At 42.0% G+C, this 18,477-nt stretch overlaps 1 protein-coding gene across 1 annotated transcript; it reads left to right on the forward strand.

The window, feature by feature from the left end:
- The first annotated feature begins 1,700 nt into the window (after positions 1-1,700).
- On the forward strand, positions 1,701-16,180 carry DYNLRB1 (dynein light chain roadblock-type 1). The gene is made up of 4 exons (XM_089680994.1): positions 1,701-1,820; positions 6,805-6,880; positions 12,365-12,532; positions 14,869-16,180. The coding sequence occupies exons 1-4, from the start codon at positions 1,818-1,820 to the stop codon at positions 14,910-14,912; spliced, it is 291 nt and encodes a 96-aa protein (XP_089537120.1). The 5' UTR covers positions 1,701-1,817; the 3' UTR covers positions 14,913-16,180.
- Positions 16,181-18,477: the final 2,297 nt, after the last annotated feature.

Below are 18,477 nucleotides of genomic sequence, written 5' to 3' on the forward strand. Positions count from 1 at the left end.
TTCCTAAAACCACAACAGTAAAAATCGGTCTGTATATGCAGCGATGCATGCTTGTTATACTTGCTGTGGAGCGTAAGGGACTAAGCCTCTGCATTGTGTATGTTTGATCCTGTCTTCTCTGATCCTCCCCTTCTACTGTCCCAAATCCATCTGCTGATAGAACAGAGCTCTAGAAGTCATTCTGCACGTGCTCTGTTCAGTGTGTATTGCTAAATATTTTTTTTTTTTGTTGTTTTTTTTTCTTGGGAGGGTGCATGTGATCAGCACAGGACCAATCGGCACTGCCCAGACAGAGGGCAGGGGTTCTGCATCCTGCAGCAAAATGAAACCTCCTACAAGCTTTAACCAGTGCTCTGCTAGACTGCTTTAACTGCTGATGAGAAAAGGGCTTTAGCAGTTTATATTTACTAAAATAGTTGCATTTCCATGTTGTGTGTACTGTGGGAGACCAGATATAGTGAATGCAGGGTCCGGGGTTTAGTAACACTTTAACTGAGTCAGTTCTCCTGCCTTGCCAGCCAGGGTTGTACGATGTTGCAGAGCTGTATACGTTTCAGGACTGGATGGTCAGAAATACAGCTCTTGTGCAGGTTATATGCTGTATCTGTGTATTTTGCTGTCTCCCTGGAGCTCAGTTTCAAAGCAGTATTAGCCTTGGTTCACACTGGATCCGACTTTGAAATCATGTGACTTCAAGTGAAGCCACACCATTTTAAAGTCAGATGGCAGTGCGACATCATACACAGAGGTCTATGCATGTTGCACCTCAGATCGGTAAAAGTAGTGCAGGAACTACTTTTCAAATCGGTGTGCGAAGGCGGACTCACACTGATTAAAACAGTTCCATTGCCGATCAGTGGATGTGATTTTTGAATAGGCAAATCACATGACCATTCACATCAGTGCAGGGGCAGACTGACAACTCATGGGGCCCCCGGGCAATAGGGGATCATGGGGCCCCTGTGTCCTTGTCCAAACTCAAAAAAGCCTATGAAAAAGGTACTAGGGGCATCTCATGGGGCCCCCTACTGACCCCGGGCCCTTGGGCAGTGCCCGAGTTTCCAAATGGTCAGTCCACCCCTGCATCAGTGTGAGCCAGGGCTTAAACCCCAAGCCAAACATGTATTATACTGTATAATATACTGCAGATTACCAATCATTAGATGTGGTGGCTGCATTCGTTTTCTTAGCAGTTTTCCCTGGTGCTTTGGCCACTATCACATCTCCTGTATTATTGAGACACTACTCTGGATGAAGGAGCACAGGGGCCACAGCTGACAGCAGCATTATCAGTCTGGAGGGGGTTAAATGTACTAGCAGATTTAAATACACTTACAAATTGAAGACAAATTTACAGCTAATATTCTATAAGCAGTTACAGCTTTTTTTTTTCTTTTGGGATAACTATTTTACAATGTAAATTGAAATATTCCCCTGGATTTAAGAAACAACAGACTTGCCAGCATCAGAAGTTAAAAGAAAGAAAAACTAAAAATAGAAAACTAATGGAGCCATAACATCTAAGAATTGTTAAGCTACAACAGAGTAAATGTTTGCGTTTTTTTTAATAGTGCTTTAATTGCGGCCATTATGCCAGTGTCCGTGCCGATCACCTGTTAGGGCGTACGCAGTGGCTTCGACAAAATGGCTCCAGTACTGGAGACACATGGGCTTCGCTCTTTTCGTCCAAGCTGCTATTGGCTGTTTGCTGCCCAGCTGTGGAAGGCGGGATTAGCGAGGGTTTGGCCGCTGGATGACGCCTCTTTCTGCGCATGCTCTAGAGTGATCTGGTGACACCGGGAGACGAGGCGGCGGACATGGTGAGTGATGTGCGGGGTTGGGATGTTTGACGGGAAGAACGTTAACGGGAAGCGTCTCGGGGAATTCTTTCCCTTTGCTGGGGAGATCCTCATCCGGTATTATATGACGAATGAGGCTGGAGGGACAGTTGCCAGGGCCGGTGACGTCAGCTGGCCCCCGTCTGTGATTGGTCGCCATCCCTATAGAGCTGCTGCTTTATGTCCTGTGTGTATTATCAGCCCGGCTTCTATCTATATATATCTCTGGGGGAACCTTTGTACTCCTCTCATTTAAAGGGGAGCAGTATGGAGGCTGCCATTCCTGACAACACTTGGTTGCCATGGTAAACCATACCTGCAGAGTATGTACTTCCTGTCTATAGTGTGTATATACAGTACCTGGGTATATAGGGGCGGCCATGTTGTATTTAGTCTTTTTCTATAGCTAGGGTGTGTGTCGGGAATATGCGCAAAATCACGCTTTCTCCCAGCGCGCACAAAAACGCACTGCCCCTTAGCAGACGCAGGGTGGCACCATTACCACTTGCCGCTCCTGCACAGTAGATTTACTGCGGCCACATTGTGTGTGTGTATGTGTGTGTATGTGTGTGTGTGTGTGTGTATATTTATATATATATATATATATATATATTACATACATACATACATGATTGGGCCTGCACCTGAGTAGCAGCTCCTCCTGTGACCGCTCTGTCCTCTAGACCAGGGGTTAAAATTTAGAGTCCAGACCTACTAGCCAGGCACAAACCTTACTGGTGTCCCCCAAGGCGGTGTCGAGCGGGCCTCGCGTGCCCCGTGGCGGTGGAGAGGGTGTCTCCTCTCAGCGCAGGAGAGCGGACCTCTCCTGCACTTGTCCCCTCAGCGGCGCTGCTACTGTAACGGCGATGCCGCGGAAACCGGAAGATGTAAACTGGAACTCGGCTTCACAATGAGTCGTTCCATGCTTCTTCATCTGTGCTCGCCACAGAGGAATTTCTCCTCACATTTGGCTAGCGGGCGAGCGGCTTTTTCAAGCTCTGCTCTAGACATAGCCGATCTATAACTAGTAACCCGGTACCATGTGATGGCTGTGATGACCAATCAGAGCGACCACATAACAATGTAAACAATCTGTCATGAACAGTTTTCTTTTCATGAACTGTTTGCTTTTGATTGTGATCAGTGATTGGCCCACAGCAATCACATGGTACCTGGCTACCTGTACCATGTGATTAGCTTAGCCAATCACAATCAAAAGCAAATTGTTCATGAATGGGAAACTTATTGCTTATACAGTGATCTTCACTCTCTGGATCAGTCGCTTAAAAGGTCACATCAAAGTACTGCCAGGCACCTTTTCAAAGTCAAAGCGACTTTAAGGCTCCGTTCACACCAATGCGCTTTTTAATGCTTTTTGCAGAAACACACCACAGTCCATGTAACATGGTTTCCTATGGAACATGTTCACATCTATGCTTTTTAAGCTGCTGTGTTTTTAGAAGAGGTCAGTGACTTTATTGTAGCAAAAACACTGCTTTTTGCTTTTAATAAGAGTTCAGTGGAGAAGCTGCTGAAATGCATGGTAGTGTGTTTTTGCCGTGTTTTGCATTTTTATTCTGCACAGGAACAAAAAAAATTCCACTTTAACCAAAAAAAAAAAGCTGAATAAAACAAGGTAAAAATGCATGTAGAAAAATGCAAAAACAAACTGCAAAAGCACTGCAAAATGGACATAAAGCAAACTGCATTAGTGCAGGGTTCATAGCAGACTAGGCTGTGACTTATGAGAATTTGATGTCCAAAGACATGTGACAAGTCACACAAGTGTTACTGGAGCCTTAGGCCCAGTTCATGCGGGCATTCCGTTTGTCATCCATCTATTGATGGATGAAAAACGGACATCCGTGCATCTCTATTATTATTATTATTATACCGGACTTATATAGTGCCGACAGTTTGCTCAGCGCTTTACATTATGGAGGGAGGCAGTATAGTGACAACACAGTTCAATACAAGAGGGATTAGAGGCCCTGATCCTTGGAGCTTACAATCTAGGAGGGAGGGGATAGTGGTACAAAAGGAAATTAGCTGTGTGGGATGAAGTGGTAGGAAGAGTAGAGGATTCCAGTATTAGCTGGGGTCAGGGTAGGCTTCCCTGAAGAGATGGGTTTTCAGACTGCGCTTAAAAGTGAGCAGAGTAGGCGGTAGCCTAATAGATTGGGGTAGGGAGTTCCAGAGGATGGGTGAGGCCCTTGAGAAATCCTGGAGACGGGCATGGGAGGAGGAGACAAGGGAGCTAGAGAGTAGGAGGTCTTTCGAGGAGTGGAGAGTACGGTTTGGGTGATATTTAGAGACAAGGTCGGTGATGTAATTAGGGGCGGAGTTATGAACGGCTTTATACGTCAGTGTTAGTGTTTTGAATTTTATCCGTTGAGCAACTGGAAGCCAGTGGAGGGATTGGCAGAGAGGGATGGAGGACACTGAGTGGAGGTCAGTGGAGGGATTGGCAGAGAGGGGTGGAGGACACTGAGTGGAGGTCAGTGGAGGGATTGGCAGAGAGGGGTGGAGGACACTGAGGGTGGCAGATACAGAGCGGTTAGTAAGGTGAATGAGTCTGGCAGCAGCATTCATAATAGGCTGGAGTGGGGATAGCCTGCGGTGAGGGCAAGCGGATGATCGGTGTACATCCGCTTCCATTAACATCCCTTTTTTGAAACAGAAGAAAGCCCTATTTTTGTTCCATAAAAAAAAAAAAAAGAAAAAAGGAACAGACGAAAAACAGATGTAAACGGACAAACGGTCCATTTTTACATTGGTAGTGGATGTAAAAACGGATGTAAACTGATAAAAAAACAAAACAGAACACCCATGTGACTGGAGCCTTTTGCAGGTCATACATGGCTCAAAAATCTGAAAGAATTTATTTTCAAAAATCATAACTAAGAATTTTCGTTCAAATTTCGCACCATTAGTGGCTATTAAATTTGAGTGGTCGGGCATGTTGGAAATGTTTTTGAAAAATGAAAGCACTTCTAATCATTGATGGGAGCATCGTGTGAGAAAAAGAAATGCGCATGAGTCGTGACCTGGAAAGAAAAGAAGATTCCCAGCCACGAAGCAATGGAAGGTGGAATTGAAGGCTTGGTTGGTCGAATTTTGAAATCAATGGTGGCATCATCGGATTACAAAACGCATAAAATATACGATTTTCTAAATAAAATTTGTTCCGAATTCGACCCATGAATGGCCTGCATTAGTCACACCGCTGCAGTTTAAAGTTGTGCGTTGTGTGCAATTTTAAGTGCGATTTCTGAAGACTTTATTACTACTTGTGAAGATCTTCAATGATTTCTTGCAAGTTGCAGTGTGATTTCCATTGTATTTTGTGTATGTGAAACCCAACAAAACTGAAGAATAAGGCTCCATATACACGAGCCTACCCTGAGCACTGGCCGCTAGAAAATGCGCTACCGCAGTTCTGCCACGTGTCGCGTTTTCCCACGGCCGGCAGTCAAAATGTTCCTTGTGGTCTAACCTCACCTAACCGCGGCAGTTCATAAACTCTGCTAGAAGCCTGTGTGTACACGGACATGGAAGCTTTTATGGAGTTGAGTTTAGGAGCTTTGGCAAAAAAAATGCCAAATTAGGGGAGACCAAATTGCCTGGACGCTATAGGGGCGTTTGGCAAGCATTGGTAAACAGCCAAGTGTGAACGAGCCCTAAAGCAGAGCCCTAAAATTTGTTAAAAAAAAAAGAAATAAACTACCCTTGTAGTGGGGACCCTCCGTACTGCAAGGGTTAAATGCGTATTAGAAATACTCCAGGTTGTTCTGCTTGTCCTCACATACTATGCAGAACTTTTGGTCCTGTGTTGTACTTGATGGAACCACCAGCTTTCAGGGACTAGTCACACAGCTGGCAGGCTTCATCCAGAGAGGAAAGAGAAAAATGAGTAGAGGGATGACTTCATCAGTCCGCTGCTGCCCTTTCACTGTCCAGTCGCAAGTGTGGAGTTGGAAAGGGGACAGCGCTATATTTTTTAGCTGCGTAAATCCCAGGACTGGATGGACAGAAATACAAATCCTTTGGCAGTTAAAACAGAGTGTAGAGGGAGCAGTAACGTAACCCCTCCATCATGTATGACCACTAGATCCAAGCACTGTATCTTGGGAAGAAGTCGGCTGCCTCGGTGTAAGGTCCATATTAAGCATTATATATGTGGTCAAACTGCGCAAATCTCTTGTGTCACAAAGCGGCAAATATTAATGGAGATATCCGCTCTTTATAAAACTTAATTGGAATAGATACTGCGCTATGTGAACCATTAGATTTCATACAATGTACATATGCACTAGGAAAACCCTCATACCTCTAAAGGGCGATCAAAATAAATAAATATATAATTGATTGAATAATGCTATGCAAAATACACTAATCACAAGTGTGCATAAAGAACAGCAAAACAATAACTTATTGTCATATATTAAAGTCCATATAAAGATAAAAACTCCACAATCAGTGATAATACTGTAAATCAACGCCGTAGGTGCAATGTGGATAATCTTCCTGCAGATGGTCACCAGAGTGTGTACCACCACCTAATAGTTAAATGGAGGCTTACCAGAAATGGAGACCCCCTTAATTATTGGGGGTCCCAACCAGCACTGTGATATAGAGCACTAGCAGGCTTTCCGTGTCATGCCCGGAACAGGGTTCTTCCAAACCTCCAACTCAAATGTGAACTCAAAGTGCAGTGTCAAATGAGATCATGAAAGAAACAACATGCCTCTCATAGTGCTGTATGTATCAAAAACTTCTTTATTTGTGCAAGTGAAATCCTACTTACAAGCTGTAGAACAGTTAAAAGCACTCAAATAGACCAGTTCCAAGATGACCGACAGCGCAATGACGTCAGAGGGAGGCTCTGCCTGACGCGTTTCGTCATCAAAAGACCTCTTCTGGGGGCTACATTTTCCATATTAAGCATTGTTTCTCTGTTTTGCAGGCGGACGTTGAAGAAACATTAAAGAGAATCCAATGCCAGAAAGGTGTACAGGGAATTATTATTGTTAACTCAGAAGGTGAGTGGGCAACCAGTGAATGAAACCAGAACAGTGTCATGATTGTGTCAATCGCTTGCTGACCCACCTCAGTACATTTACTGTGGCAGGTCGGATCGTACAGACACAGTCGTGTACCTGTGCGTTGCGGCTTTCTTCCGGGTCTGACGGCACGTGCACAGGCGGACCCGGAAGTCTGCGCTGCCATTGGTTGCAGCACAAGCCGATCAGCAGGTTCTGGCCAAAGATTTATGGATGGGACCCACTGATCGGCGAATGACAGAAGAAAGCCCTCTTCAGACAGCAGCGATGTTCTGTAAAAACCAGAACATTGCTAGTAAAACAGCACATATTATACACACTAAACATTGTTAGACACACATTTAACCATTTGATCACCCTAGATGTTAACCCTTTCCCAGCCAGTGTCAGTAATACAGTGATGGTATATATGTTTAGCACTGATCACTGTATCAGTGTCACTGGAGATGTCAGTGACAGTCAGTTCCTCCCCATCGTTAGTTAGTGTCAGATTGCCCGCCTTACTATCGCAGTACCATTATAATTTGCTGATTACCGCTATTACTAGTATAAAAAATAGCTAAAAATTCCAGTATATATCCCATAGTTTGCAGATGCTTAACTTTCACACAAATCAATCAATATACACTTATTGGGATTTTTTTTTTTTTTTTTTATCAAAGACATGTAGAAGAGTATATTTTGGCAAAACGTCTAAAGAAATTAGATTTTTTTTAAAAAAATTTTATTGGATACATTTTATAACAGAAAGTAGAAAATATTGTCTTCTTTTTTTTTTTTTTTTTTTCAAAATGTGGGGTCTTTTTTTTTTTTTTTTTTGTTAAAAAGGATCATTGCAAAACATAAAAAAAGAGTGGTGATCAAATACCATCAAAAGAAACTTCTTTTTGTGTGAAAAAATTGATATAAATGTTGTTTGTGTACTGCATTGCATGACAGAGCAATTACCAGTTAAAGCGGAGTTCCAGTGAAAATGTAAAAAAGTAAAAGTCAGCAGCTTTACCTATGAATGTTAGTATCCAGTTATATTTTGTGTATCTAGGAAAGAATCCAGGACTTTTTTAAAGCAATCCACTGAGCTGGCCAGAACCAACTCTTGAGGGAGTCTATTCCATATTTTCACAGCTCTTACTGTGAAGAAATCTTTCCGTGTTTGGAGATTACATTTCTTTTCCTCCAGACATAAAGAGTGCCCCCTTGTACTCTGTGATAACCTCAGGGTGAATAACTCTACACCAAGTTCACTATATGAACCACTGATGTATTTATACATGGAGATCATATCCCCCCTTATGTATTATACATGGAGATCATATCCCCCTTATGTATTGTACATGGACATCATATCCCCCCTTATGTATTATACATGGTGATCATATCCCCCCTTATGTATTATACATGGAGATCATATCCCCCCTTATGTATTATACATGGTGATCATAACCCCTCTTATGTATTATACATGGTGATCATATCCCCTCTTATGTATTATACATGGTGATCATATCCCCCCTTATGTATTATACATGGAGATCATATCCCCCCTTATGTATTATACATGGAGATCATATCCCCCCTTGTGTATTATACATGGAGATCATATCCCCCCTTGTGTATTATAAATGGAGATCATATCCCCCCTTGTGTATTATACATGGAGATCATATCCCCCCTTGTGTATTATAAATGGAGATCATATCCCCCCTTGTGTATTATAAATGGAGATCATATCCCCCCTTATGTATTATACATGGAGATCATATCCCCCCTTATGTATTATACATGGAGATCATATCCCCCCTTATGTATTATAAATGGAGATCATATCCCCCTTTATGTATTATAAATGGAGATCATATCCCCCCTTATGTATTATAAATGGAGATCATATCCCCCCTTATGTATTATACATGGAGATCATATCGCCCCTTATGTATTATACATGGAGATCATATCCCCCCTTATGTATTATACATGGTGATCATATCCCCCCTTATGTATTATACATGGAGATCCTATCCCCCCTTATGTATTATACATGGATATCATATCCCCCCCTTATGTATTATAAATGGAGATCATATCCCCCCCTTATGTATTATACGTGGAGATCATATTCCCCCCTTATGTATTATACGTGGAGATCATATCCCCCCCTTATGTATTATACATGGAGATCATATCCCCCCTTATGTATTATACATGGAGATCATATCCCCCCTTATGTATTATACATGGAGATCATATCCCCCCTTATGTATTATACATGGAGATCATATCCCCCCTTATGTATTATACATGGAGATCATATCCCCCCTTATGTATTGTACATGGACATCATATCCCCCCTTATGTATTATACATGTTGATCATATCCCCCCCTTATGTATTATACATGGTGATCATATCCCCCCCCCCCTTATGTATTATACATGTTGATCATATCCCCCCTTATGTATTATACATGGAGATCATATCCCCCCCTTATGTATTATACATGGTGATCATATCCCCCTTATGTATTATACATGGAGATCATATCCCCCCTTGTGTATTATACATTGATATCATATCCCCCCCTTATGTATTATAAATGGAGATCATATCCCCCCCTTATGTATTATACGTGGAGATCATATCCCCCCCTTATGTATTATACATGGAGATCATATCCCCCCTTATGTATTATACATGGAGATCATATCCCCCCTTATGTATTATACATGGAGATCATATCCCCCCTTATGTATTATACATGGAGATCATATCCCCCCTTATGTATTATACATGGAGATCATATCCCCCCTTATGTATTATACATGGAGATCATATCCCCCCTTATGTATTATACATGTTGATCATATCCCCCCCTTATGTATTATACATGGTGATCATATCCCCCCCTTATGTATTATACATGGAGATCATATCCCCCCTTATGTATTATACATGGAGATCATATCCCCCCTTATGTATTATACATGGAGATCATATCCCCCCTTATGTATTATACATGGAGATCATATCCCCCCTTATGTATTATACATGGAGATCATATCCCCCCTTATGTATTATACATGTTGATCATATCCCCCTTATGTATTATACATGTTGATCATATCCCCCTTATGTATTATATATGTTGATCATATCCCCCCTTATGTATTATACATGGAGATCATATCCCCCCCTTATGTATTATACATGGAGATCATATCCCCCCTTATGTATTATACATGTTGATCATATCCCCCCCTTATGTATTATACATGGTGATCATATCCCCCCTTATGTATTATACATGTTGATCATATCCCCCCCCTTATGTATTATACATGTTGATCATATCCCCCCCTTATGTATTATACATGGAGATCATATCCCCCCTTATGTATTATACATGGTGATCATATCCCCCCCTTATGTATTATACATGGTGATCATATCCCCCCTTATGTATTATACATGTTGGTCATATCCCCCCTTATGTATTATACATGGAGATCATATCCCCCCCTTATGTATTATACATGGAGATCATATCCCCCCTTATGTATTATACATGGTGATCATATCCCCCCCTTATGTATTATACATGTTGATCATATCCCCCTTATGTATTATACATGGAGATCATATCCCCCCTTATGTATTATACATGGAGATCATATCCCCCCCTTATGTATTATACATGGAGATCATATCCCCCTTATTTATTATACATGGAGATCATATCCCCCCCTTATGTATTATACATGGAGATCATATCCCCCCTTATGTATTATACATGGAGATCATATCCCCCCTTATGTATTATACATGTTGATCATATCCCCCCCTTATGTATTATACATGATGATCATATCCCCCCCTTATGTATTATACATGGAGATCATATCCCCCCTTATGTATTATACATGTTGATCATATCCCCCCCTTATGTATTATACATGGAGATCATATCCCCCCTTATGTATTATACATGGTGATCATATCCCCCCCTTATGTATTATACATTGAGATCATATCCCCCCTTATGTATTATACATGGAGATCATATCCCCCCTTATGTATTATACATGGAGATCATATCCCCCCTTATGTATTATACATGTTGATCATATCCCCCCCCTTATGTATTATACATGTTGATCATATCCCCCCCTTATGTATTATACATGGAGATCATATCCCCCCCTTATGTATTATACATGGAGATCATATCCCCCCCTTATGTATTATATATGGAGATCATAATACCCCTTATGTATTATACATGGAGATCATATCCCCCCTTATTATACATGGGGATCATATCCCCCCTTATGTATTATACATGGAGATCATATCCCCCCCTTATGTATTATACATGGAGATCATATCCCCCCTTATGTATTATACATGGAGATCATATCCCCCCTTATGTATTATACATGTTGATCATATCCCCCCTTATGTATTATACATGGAGATCATATCCCCCCTTATGTATTATACATGTTGATCATATCTCCCCTTATGTATTATACATGGAGATCATATCCCCCCCTTATGTATTATACATGGTGATCATATCCCCCCTTATGTATTATACATGGTGATCATATCCCCCCCTTATGTATTATACATGGTGATCATATCCCCCCTTATGTATTATACATGGAGATCATATCCCCCCTTATGTATTATACATGGAGATCATATCCCCCCTTATGTATTATACATGTTGATCACATCCCCCCTTATGTATTATACATGGTGATCGTACCCCCCCTTAATCTCCGTTTCCCAAGAGAGAATACATTCAGTTCCTCTAATCTTCCCTCATAGCTGAGCTCCTCCATGTCTCTTATCAGTTTGGTTGCCCTTCTCTGTACTTTCTCCAGTTCCCCAATGTTCTTTTTGTGAATTGGTGCCCAAAACTGAACTGCATATTCCAGATGAGGTCTTACTAATGACTTGTACTGACCATTCTGCATCAATGGGGAGAGAGGTGTATTGATTTAGAGGTTTTGCTATGAGTCAGGTCATCAGGTGAGACAGAGTAGGGGGTCAGAGGCTGCAGAAAACACTACCGCGTGCATCATCGGGGTGATATTAATCCTATAGTTCCTTATTACTTCATTTCTTAGGGTCCATCCACCCCAGCTATGTGTTCTATCACACGGTTGCTGATTGTAAGATCAAGAGCTGACCGCTCAGTCTCTGCTCTCCGCTGCACCTCTGCTGGGATTTCTCGCCTCTCTGTGGTGTAAAAAATACAAGAGTTCTGCTTTACAATCTGAGGCTGTAGTTACTAGTCCTGGAAGAAAGAGAATGCTATAGAAATACAGGACCAGACCGTGTTTGTTCACAGACCAGGCTCCAGCAGAACTCCACCTTTGATTAGAAACAACTTTCTTCATCATCATTTTATTCATCTGCAAACATGCTTATCAATAATGCATGCTCCTTCTTTTGTAGGAATTCCCATTAAGAGTACTATGGATAATGCAACTACTGCACAGTATGCAGGTCTAATGCATCCCTTAGTGATGAAAGCCAGGTGCTCATTGCGGGATATTGACCCCCAGAATGATTTGACATTCCTCCGGGTGCGATCAAAGAAAAATGAGATTATGATTGCTCCAGGTAAGATCACACAACATACATCTCCAACCATCTTCTAACTCCTGTGAAAGATTGTATTTAATCTCTCCAGATCGCAAATCTGTATACCTCCTATACCTCCACAGTGCTTTTTTTACACAGTGAGAAAAAAATGCTGCTGCTACGGATTTTTGGCATTTTTTTTTTTTATGCCTCTGAAAGCAGCTGTAGGTTATCTAATGTGCATAGGAGGGTGCAGACTCGTTCATTACCAGAGATTTAATGAATAAATGTGAAAGATGACAAAATGGGTCTTTACAAAGGTAAAAGGTACAAAAGCATTAACATCACAAGACACCGTACAGTGCAGGAATTGCATAACCCAACAAACGACTCTGTAAGGCTGGTAAGCTGATGTGTTTTGGGGTCGTACCCCTCGTCTTTAGAGCTTCAGGTACATAAAAGCATGTAAATATGTATAAGCCTGGGTTCACATCAGTGCGGTGCAGTAAATCCCATGTGATTCGCACAGAAACTGCACTGCATTCCTGTACAAATCACTTGTGATTTGTATGCGGTGCGATTAGAGCCATACATTTTGTATGGCTCTAATCGCACCGCACCCACACCAAAAAGGTGCAGGACCCTTTTTTGGGTCCCCACTAGAATCGGATTGCATGGGTATTCACACCCATGCAATCCAGTTCTGTACATCGCACTGCGTTTTGAGGACTGCTTTTGGAGTGTTGTTAACTTAACATATGCACCAGCAGTGGTTCGCATGAACGGGGAGCGATTGTGATGCAGTGCGGAATTCGCACTGAAAACCGCATCAGTGTGAACCTGGGCTAAATGTGCCTAAACGCCCGCTTATGCACATAATTTTATTCTAGTGGTAAGAAGACAATTAATATTTCAACAATTAGATTGAGTTTGTGCTCATATGCATCTAAATGTAATACACTCATAAACATGTATACACACACACACAAAAACACAGCATTTTTTTCTGCCAACTTTTGGCCACAATTTCGAAGGACTTTTTCATACGTCTGTGTGCATGAACCCTTAAAAGAACACTAAAGTTTTTCTGGAACAAAGCGAACAATACAAAGTTATTTGCAAATACATTTGTTTTTAACTTTTTTAAATATTAATAAAATAAATATAAACAAAAAAACAGCAGAAAAATAATAGATAAAAGTATAAGAAGAAAAGACAGGGCCTATTAAAGCTAACTAAGGGTTATTAGTGAGTTAAAGTGGTTGTAAACCTCAGACATGAAATATGAAGAAAGCATATCCTTCTATAGTGTGTACTTGTCTCAATCTAGATCACTTAAGTGTCATTTCTGTCTGCTGCCTAGTTTCTCTGCTATAAGCATGAGTCACTTCTGACAAGTTTTCCTGACACAAAGAGAAAAATGGTGACAGAGGAGGGCACAGCCTGTGATTGACAGCCTCGGCTCTGTTTCTGTGTGAAGGGGGTGTGTCCCTTCCCTCCATTCAGCTCTCAGAGCTCTTCTCATTGAAGCAACCTCAGATCTCCGCTCCCTACTTTTCAGAGCTGAGAGGTCCTGTGTAAATTCTGCAGTTTGAATGGATGTAGGGGGAAGACAGCTGCAGATAGACAGGTATAGCTTATGTAGGAGGATTTGTTTCATCTCTGTTGATCCCCGAAGACTAGTCACTTCATTGGGTATACAGAAGGATTTACAACCACTTTAACCTCTTCACACGCAAATGTGCGACCTCTGGGCCTAGACGCTGAGCGGCCGTACATTTGCGTTCTATTAAAAAAAATATGCTGAGAGCGCGCTCCCACCACACATGTCTGGTACTCACGGAAAGGTCCCAATCTCCTCTTTCGATCGGGACCTTTCCCGATCATGTGACCGCTGTGACCCTAAACTCCACCCCGCCTCCCGGCTTCTGAAACCCTTAAAGGGCCGGGAGGCGCCAGCGCCAAGGGGTTAAATAGAGACAAAAGTTATTTATGAAACTTTTACATTTTACAAATTTGCTAAATTTACAAATTTTATTTATATAAAAAAAAAAAAAAGTCAGGTTTCTTTAACTGACATCCTATGCAGATCAAAGCTTGTCTCTTTGGTCAGCGGATGAAAGAAACAATGTTACTTTGTATCTCTCTATGTTCAGTTTGAATAGTGTTCATAAACATTGTGTCTGATGGTTTCTTTTTGTTGTACTGCAACAGCTGCTACAGCTGCCCGTATACTGTATATGCAGCAACCCCGACTGTCATTTTTAGTAGCTGGGGAATGGTAGTAGGGCAGAAGGATAGGGCATAGTGCATGCATCCTGTGTATTAAAAGCCTCGAATTACCCTTTAACATCAATTGTTCTGTTTATTTTCAGATAAAGACTACATGTTAGTGGTCATCCAGCAGCCGTCGGAGTGATCCCTCTATCGATTGTAGCAATCCTCCTTTTTAGTTATGCCTTCGTGTATTTTGGTTTGTGGACCTGCCTAAAACAGCATCTGAATGGTGAACATCAAAGCCCCACAGATCAAGACTACATTAAAGCCTTGTATGCCTACTTCTCACACTTGCTGTCCTGGATACCCATTGCAGAGTGGCATACAGTACATTGACCAGCTGTTCTATAGCTCTCAGCTCTGGTCCTCAGGGTCCCTAACACTGCATGCTTTTCTCTTCCCATCAATTGTGAGATCATGTTGCTTTGTTATGCTGGATACACAGTTTTGTTTTATTTTCGATTTGTCGAAATGACCAACAGTTGTGTGATGTTTACGTCACTGTGTATAACCAAAATGGATTTAGGCCTTCTCACTGCTAGTTCATTTTGTACATTTGGCATATGAATTCAGGCACAAAAAAAGGTCAAAATGGTTCAATTCACAAAGTTAAGCCCCAACTTTTTTTTTCTAAGTTTTCCTGCTGTCTGTGTTCCATTAGGGAGATTTCCACTTCATATTCTGGAGATGCTACAAGAAAATCTTAGTTGTCACAGTAAAAGTGTCCCCATTGGAAGATTTCCCCTCACCTCCTGCTGCGATGTCAACTCCAGTTTTTGTTTCCTTTACATTCTGTCTCCATTACAACTGTCATCAGGGCAAATAGGGGTGAATCTTTATAGTGGGGACTCATACAACTATAAAACCTGAATAACCCTTCCTCACTCTATGCAAAACAAAAACGGCCTTTACATATACTTTATATACCAGAACAAAAGATCTGTATTTAGAAAAGTGACGGCTATTTTCAGCTCAGTCCAGCGAGATTTGAAAATTACAATGGCATTTGCATAATAAAGATCTGTGGTAAATCTTTGTGAATTGAACCTGAACCTCACTCTGGGAGCCCATGGCTTTTTATGTAACACACGTACCTGTGCCCCAGTATAATGAGAGACATGCACTGTTAGAAGACACTGAGGTCTGGAGGGCCAAGTGCCAGTGTTCTGTAGTATGGAACCTAACAAGTCCAATGTTAAATATCTGTACTGGGGGGTTTATTGTGCTTTATATAGACTGTAACCTTATTAATGTATTAATATAATAAAGAGCTTCTGGCATTTTTGTAGCAGGAATAAGTGCATGGGAAAGTTTTTAGAAACAGATGTCCATGTTGCTATGCATTCCCTTTGTTCATACAAATGGCACATAGAGTTTGTTGGCTCTGCATTAAAAACCTGTTACACTATATCTCTGATTTGTTTGTGAATGATCATATCCAGAGCTAATAGTGCTGCTACAGGAAACTGGCTTAAAGGATAAGTTCACCTTTTGGAACACATTACATTTCCCAAACCTATTTAGAGTGGAACATGTAAAATGTTCCAGCTTCTGCCAACAGTTCCTCCATTCTCCCCCTCCCTGTAACAGTAGGTAGAGGATCCTCTCCCTGCACCCGCCACACCGCTGCGTCATTCACTCCTTTACTTTGTGGGAACAGTTTGGGGATGGCCCCTTCCTATTCCAACATGACTGCACACCAGTGCACAAAGCAAGGTCCATAAAGACATGGATGAGTGAGTTTGGGGTGGAGGAACTTGAGTGGCCTGCACAGAGTCCTGACCTCAACCCTATAGAACACCTTTGATATGAATTCGAGTGGAGACTGCGAGCCAGGCCTTCTCGTCCAACATCAGAGCCCGACCTCACAAATGCGCTTCTGGAAGAATGGTCCAACCTTCCCATAGACACCCTCCTAAACCTTGTTGACGGCCTTCCCAGAAGAGTTGAAGCTGTTATAGCTGCAAAGGGCGGGGCCAACTCAATATTGAACCCTACGGACTAAGACTGGGATGTCATTAAAGTTCATGTGTGTGTAAAGGTAGGCGTCCCAATACTTTTGGCAATATAGTGTTTATATATTCACTACATGCTTGCTTTCAGCCAATAATTCTTTGAATGGAACACTTTCACTGGAACATAACCCATAGGTCAAAATACGGGTCAATGCTTAGTTATATGTTCCCAGCTCCAAGTGCAGCTAGTCTAATACCTCTGTACAAGGGTGATTGACTCCTCTAAGAGCATGCAATTATCTCCAATAGATGGAATACACCTGTTTTATCTGCTTCTGCCTTGTTTGCACAAGGCAATAATATTTATTGTGCAATGGGAAGCTGGCCACACACTAATAGATTTTAGAGCGAACGTTTGTAGGAACATTCTTACAAAAATTCAGATGAAAAAACTCAGTAAATTTGTCAACTTGACTAATTTCATCTGAAAGTACTTGAAAATTTAATTTGCTTTTAACATTTGACTTAGGCACAAATGGACTTTTGTTACACAGAATTCTTCTGGTGTATGGCCAGCTTTTGAATGTTATTACAGAGTTACTTCCATATGGCATAAAGAAATGCACATGCTGAATACCAGGGGCACATGCTGTATACCAGGGGTGCTAAACAGCTGATTTGGTAACCTGTTGCAGACCACAATGGAATTAAATCTTTCAGAATTTCGAATGTTTTCATTTTGAATAGCTTAATGAACATTCTCCTGCAGCCGCTCAATGCTGGTGGGAGGGAGAGCAGGAGAAGGCAGCTTTCAGCAGTTACAAGATGAAAATGGAGAGGATCGGTCCCTGTATATGCCACCCCCGCTGTCCAAGTGTAAAACAGAATGTGCCAGGGAATCCGCATGGGTTCCCTGGAGCATGGGTCGGGGTTGCCATTGCGACTCCTGATGCTGCACCAGTGGTTGGGGGGGGGGGGGAGTTTGGTATAAACACATTTAACTGTGGGGTTTTATCACCCCCCCAAACCACAAACGTGAACAAGCCCTTACTGTCCTGACCCCCCTATAAGGCTGCTTTTACACTAATGCACTGCAGTTTACCCACACCACACCTGCGGCGTAACTGCGGTGTAACTGCATTTCGCTGTAGACTTCCTGAAGGATATAGTAGAGGTCTATGGCCCAATGCAGCTAACTTGCAGGAAAGCCACAGTTGCACTGCACCATGGATCAGTGTGAAAGCATCTTAGTTGTTAACCCTTTAATAGGTGCTAATGTGCCCATTGTAAAAGCACAGTGTATGTATTTCCTCTTCCAGCTTCTGTTGGCATTGCTCTCCATCTCCAGGCTGCTAGAAAGGTCCCAGGCAAACTGCACTTGATATCACTCCGCCTGGGACAAGAGTCGGCGCTACAGAGGAAGCAACAGCTTATGCACTCCTGCAACCTCATGCTTCCTCCGATAGCGACGGTTTGATGCATTCTGAAATGGCGGGTTGGCAAGCCCCAGATTGTGATCAACAGGTTGCCAACTCCGGCCATGCATTTGAGGTCGAGGGCCACATCCGGGGGCTCCAAGGGCCATATATGACCCATGGACCACAGGTTGAGCACCCCTGCTGTATACTATACAGTGAGGAACAGAAGTATTTGAACACCCTGTAATTTTGCAGGTTCTCCCACTTAGAAATCATGGAGGGGTCTGAAATTCACATTGTAGGTGCATTCCCACTCTGAAAGACAGAATTAAAA

This window comes from Staurois parvus, unplaced genomic scaffold (genome assembly GCF_062004578.1).
Source record: "Staurois parvus isolate SC_StPar_1 unplaced genomic scaffold, SC_StPar_1.0 ptg000255l, whole genome shotgun sequence".
Lineage (NCBI taxonomy): Eukaryota > Metazoa > Chordata > Amphibia > Anura > Ranidae > Staurois > Staurois parvus.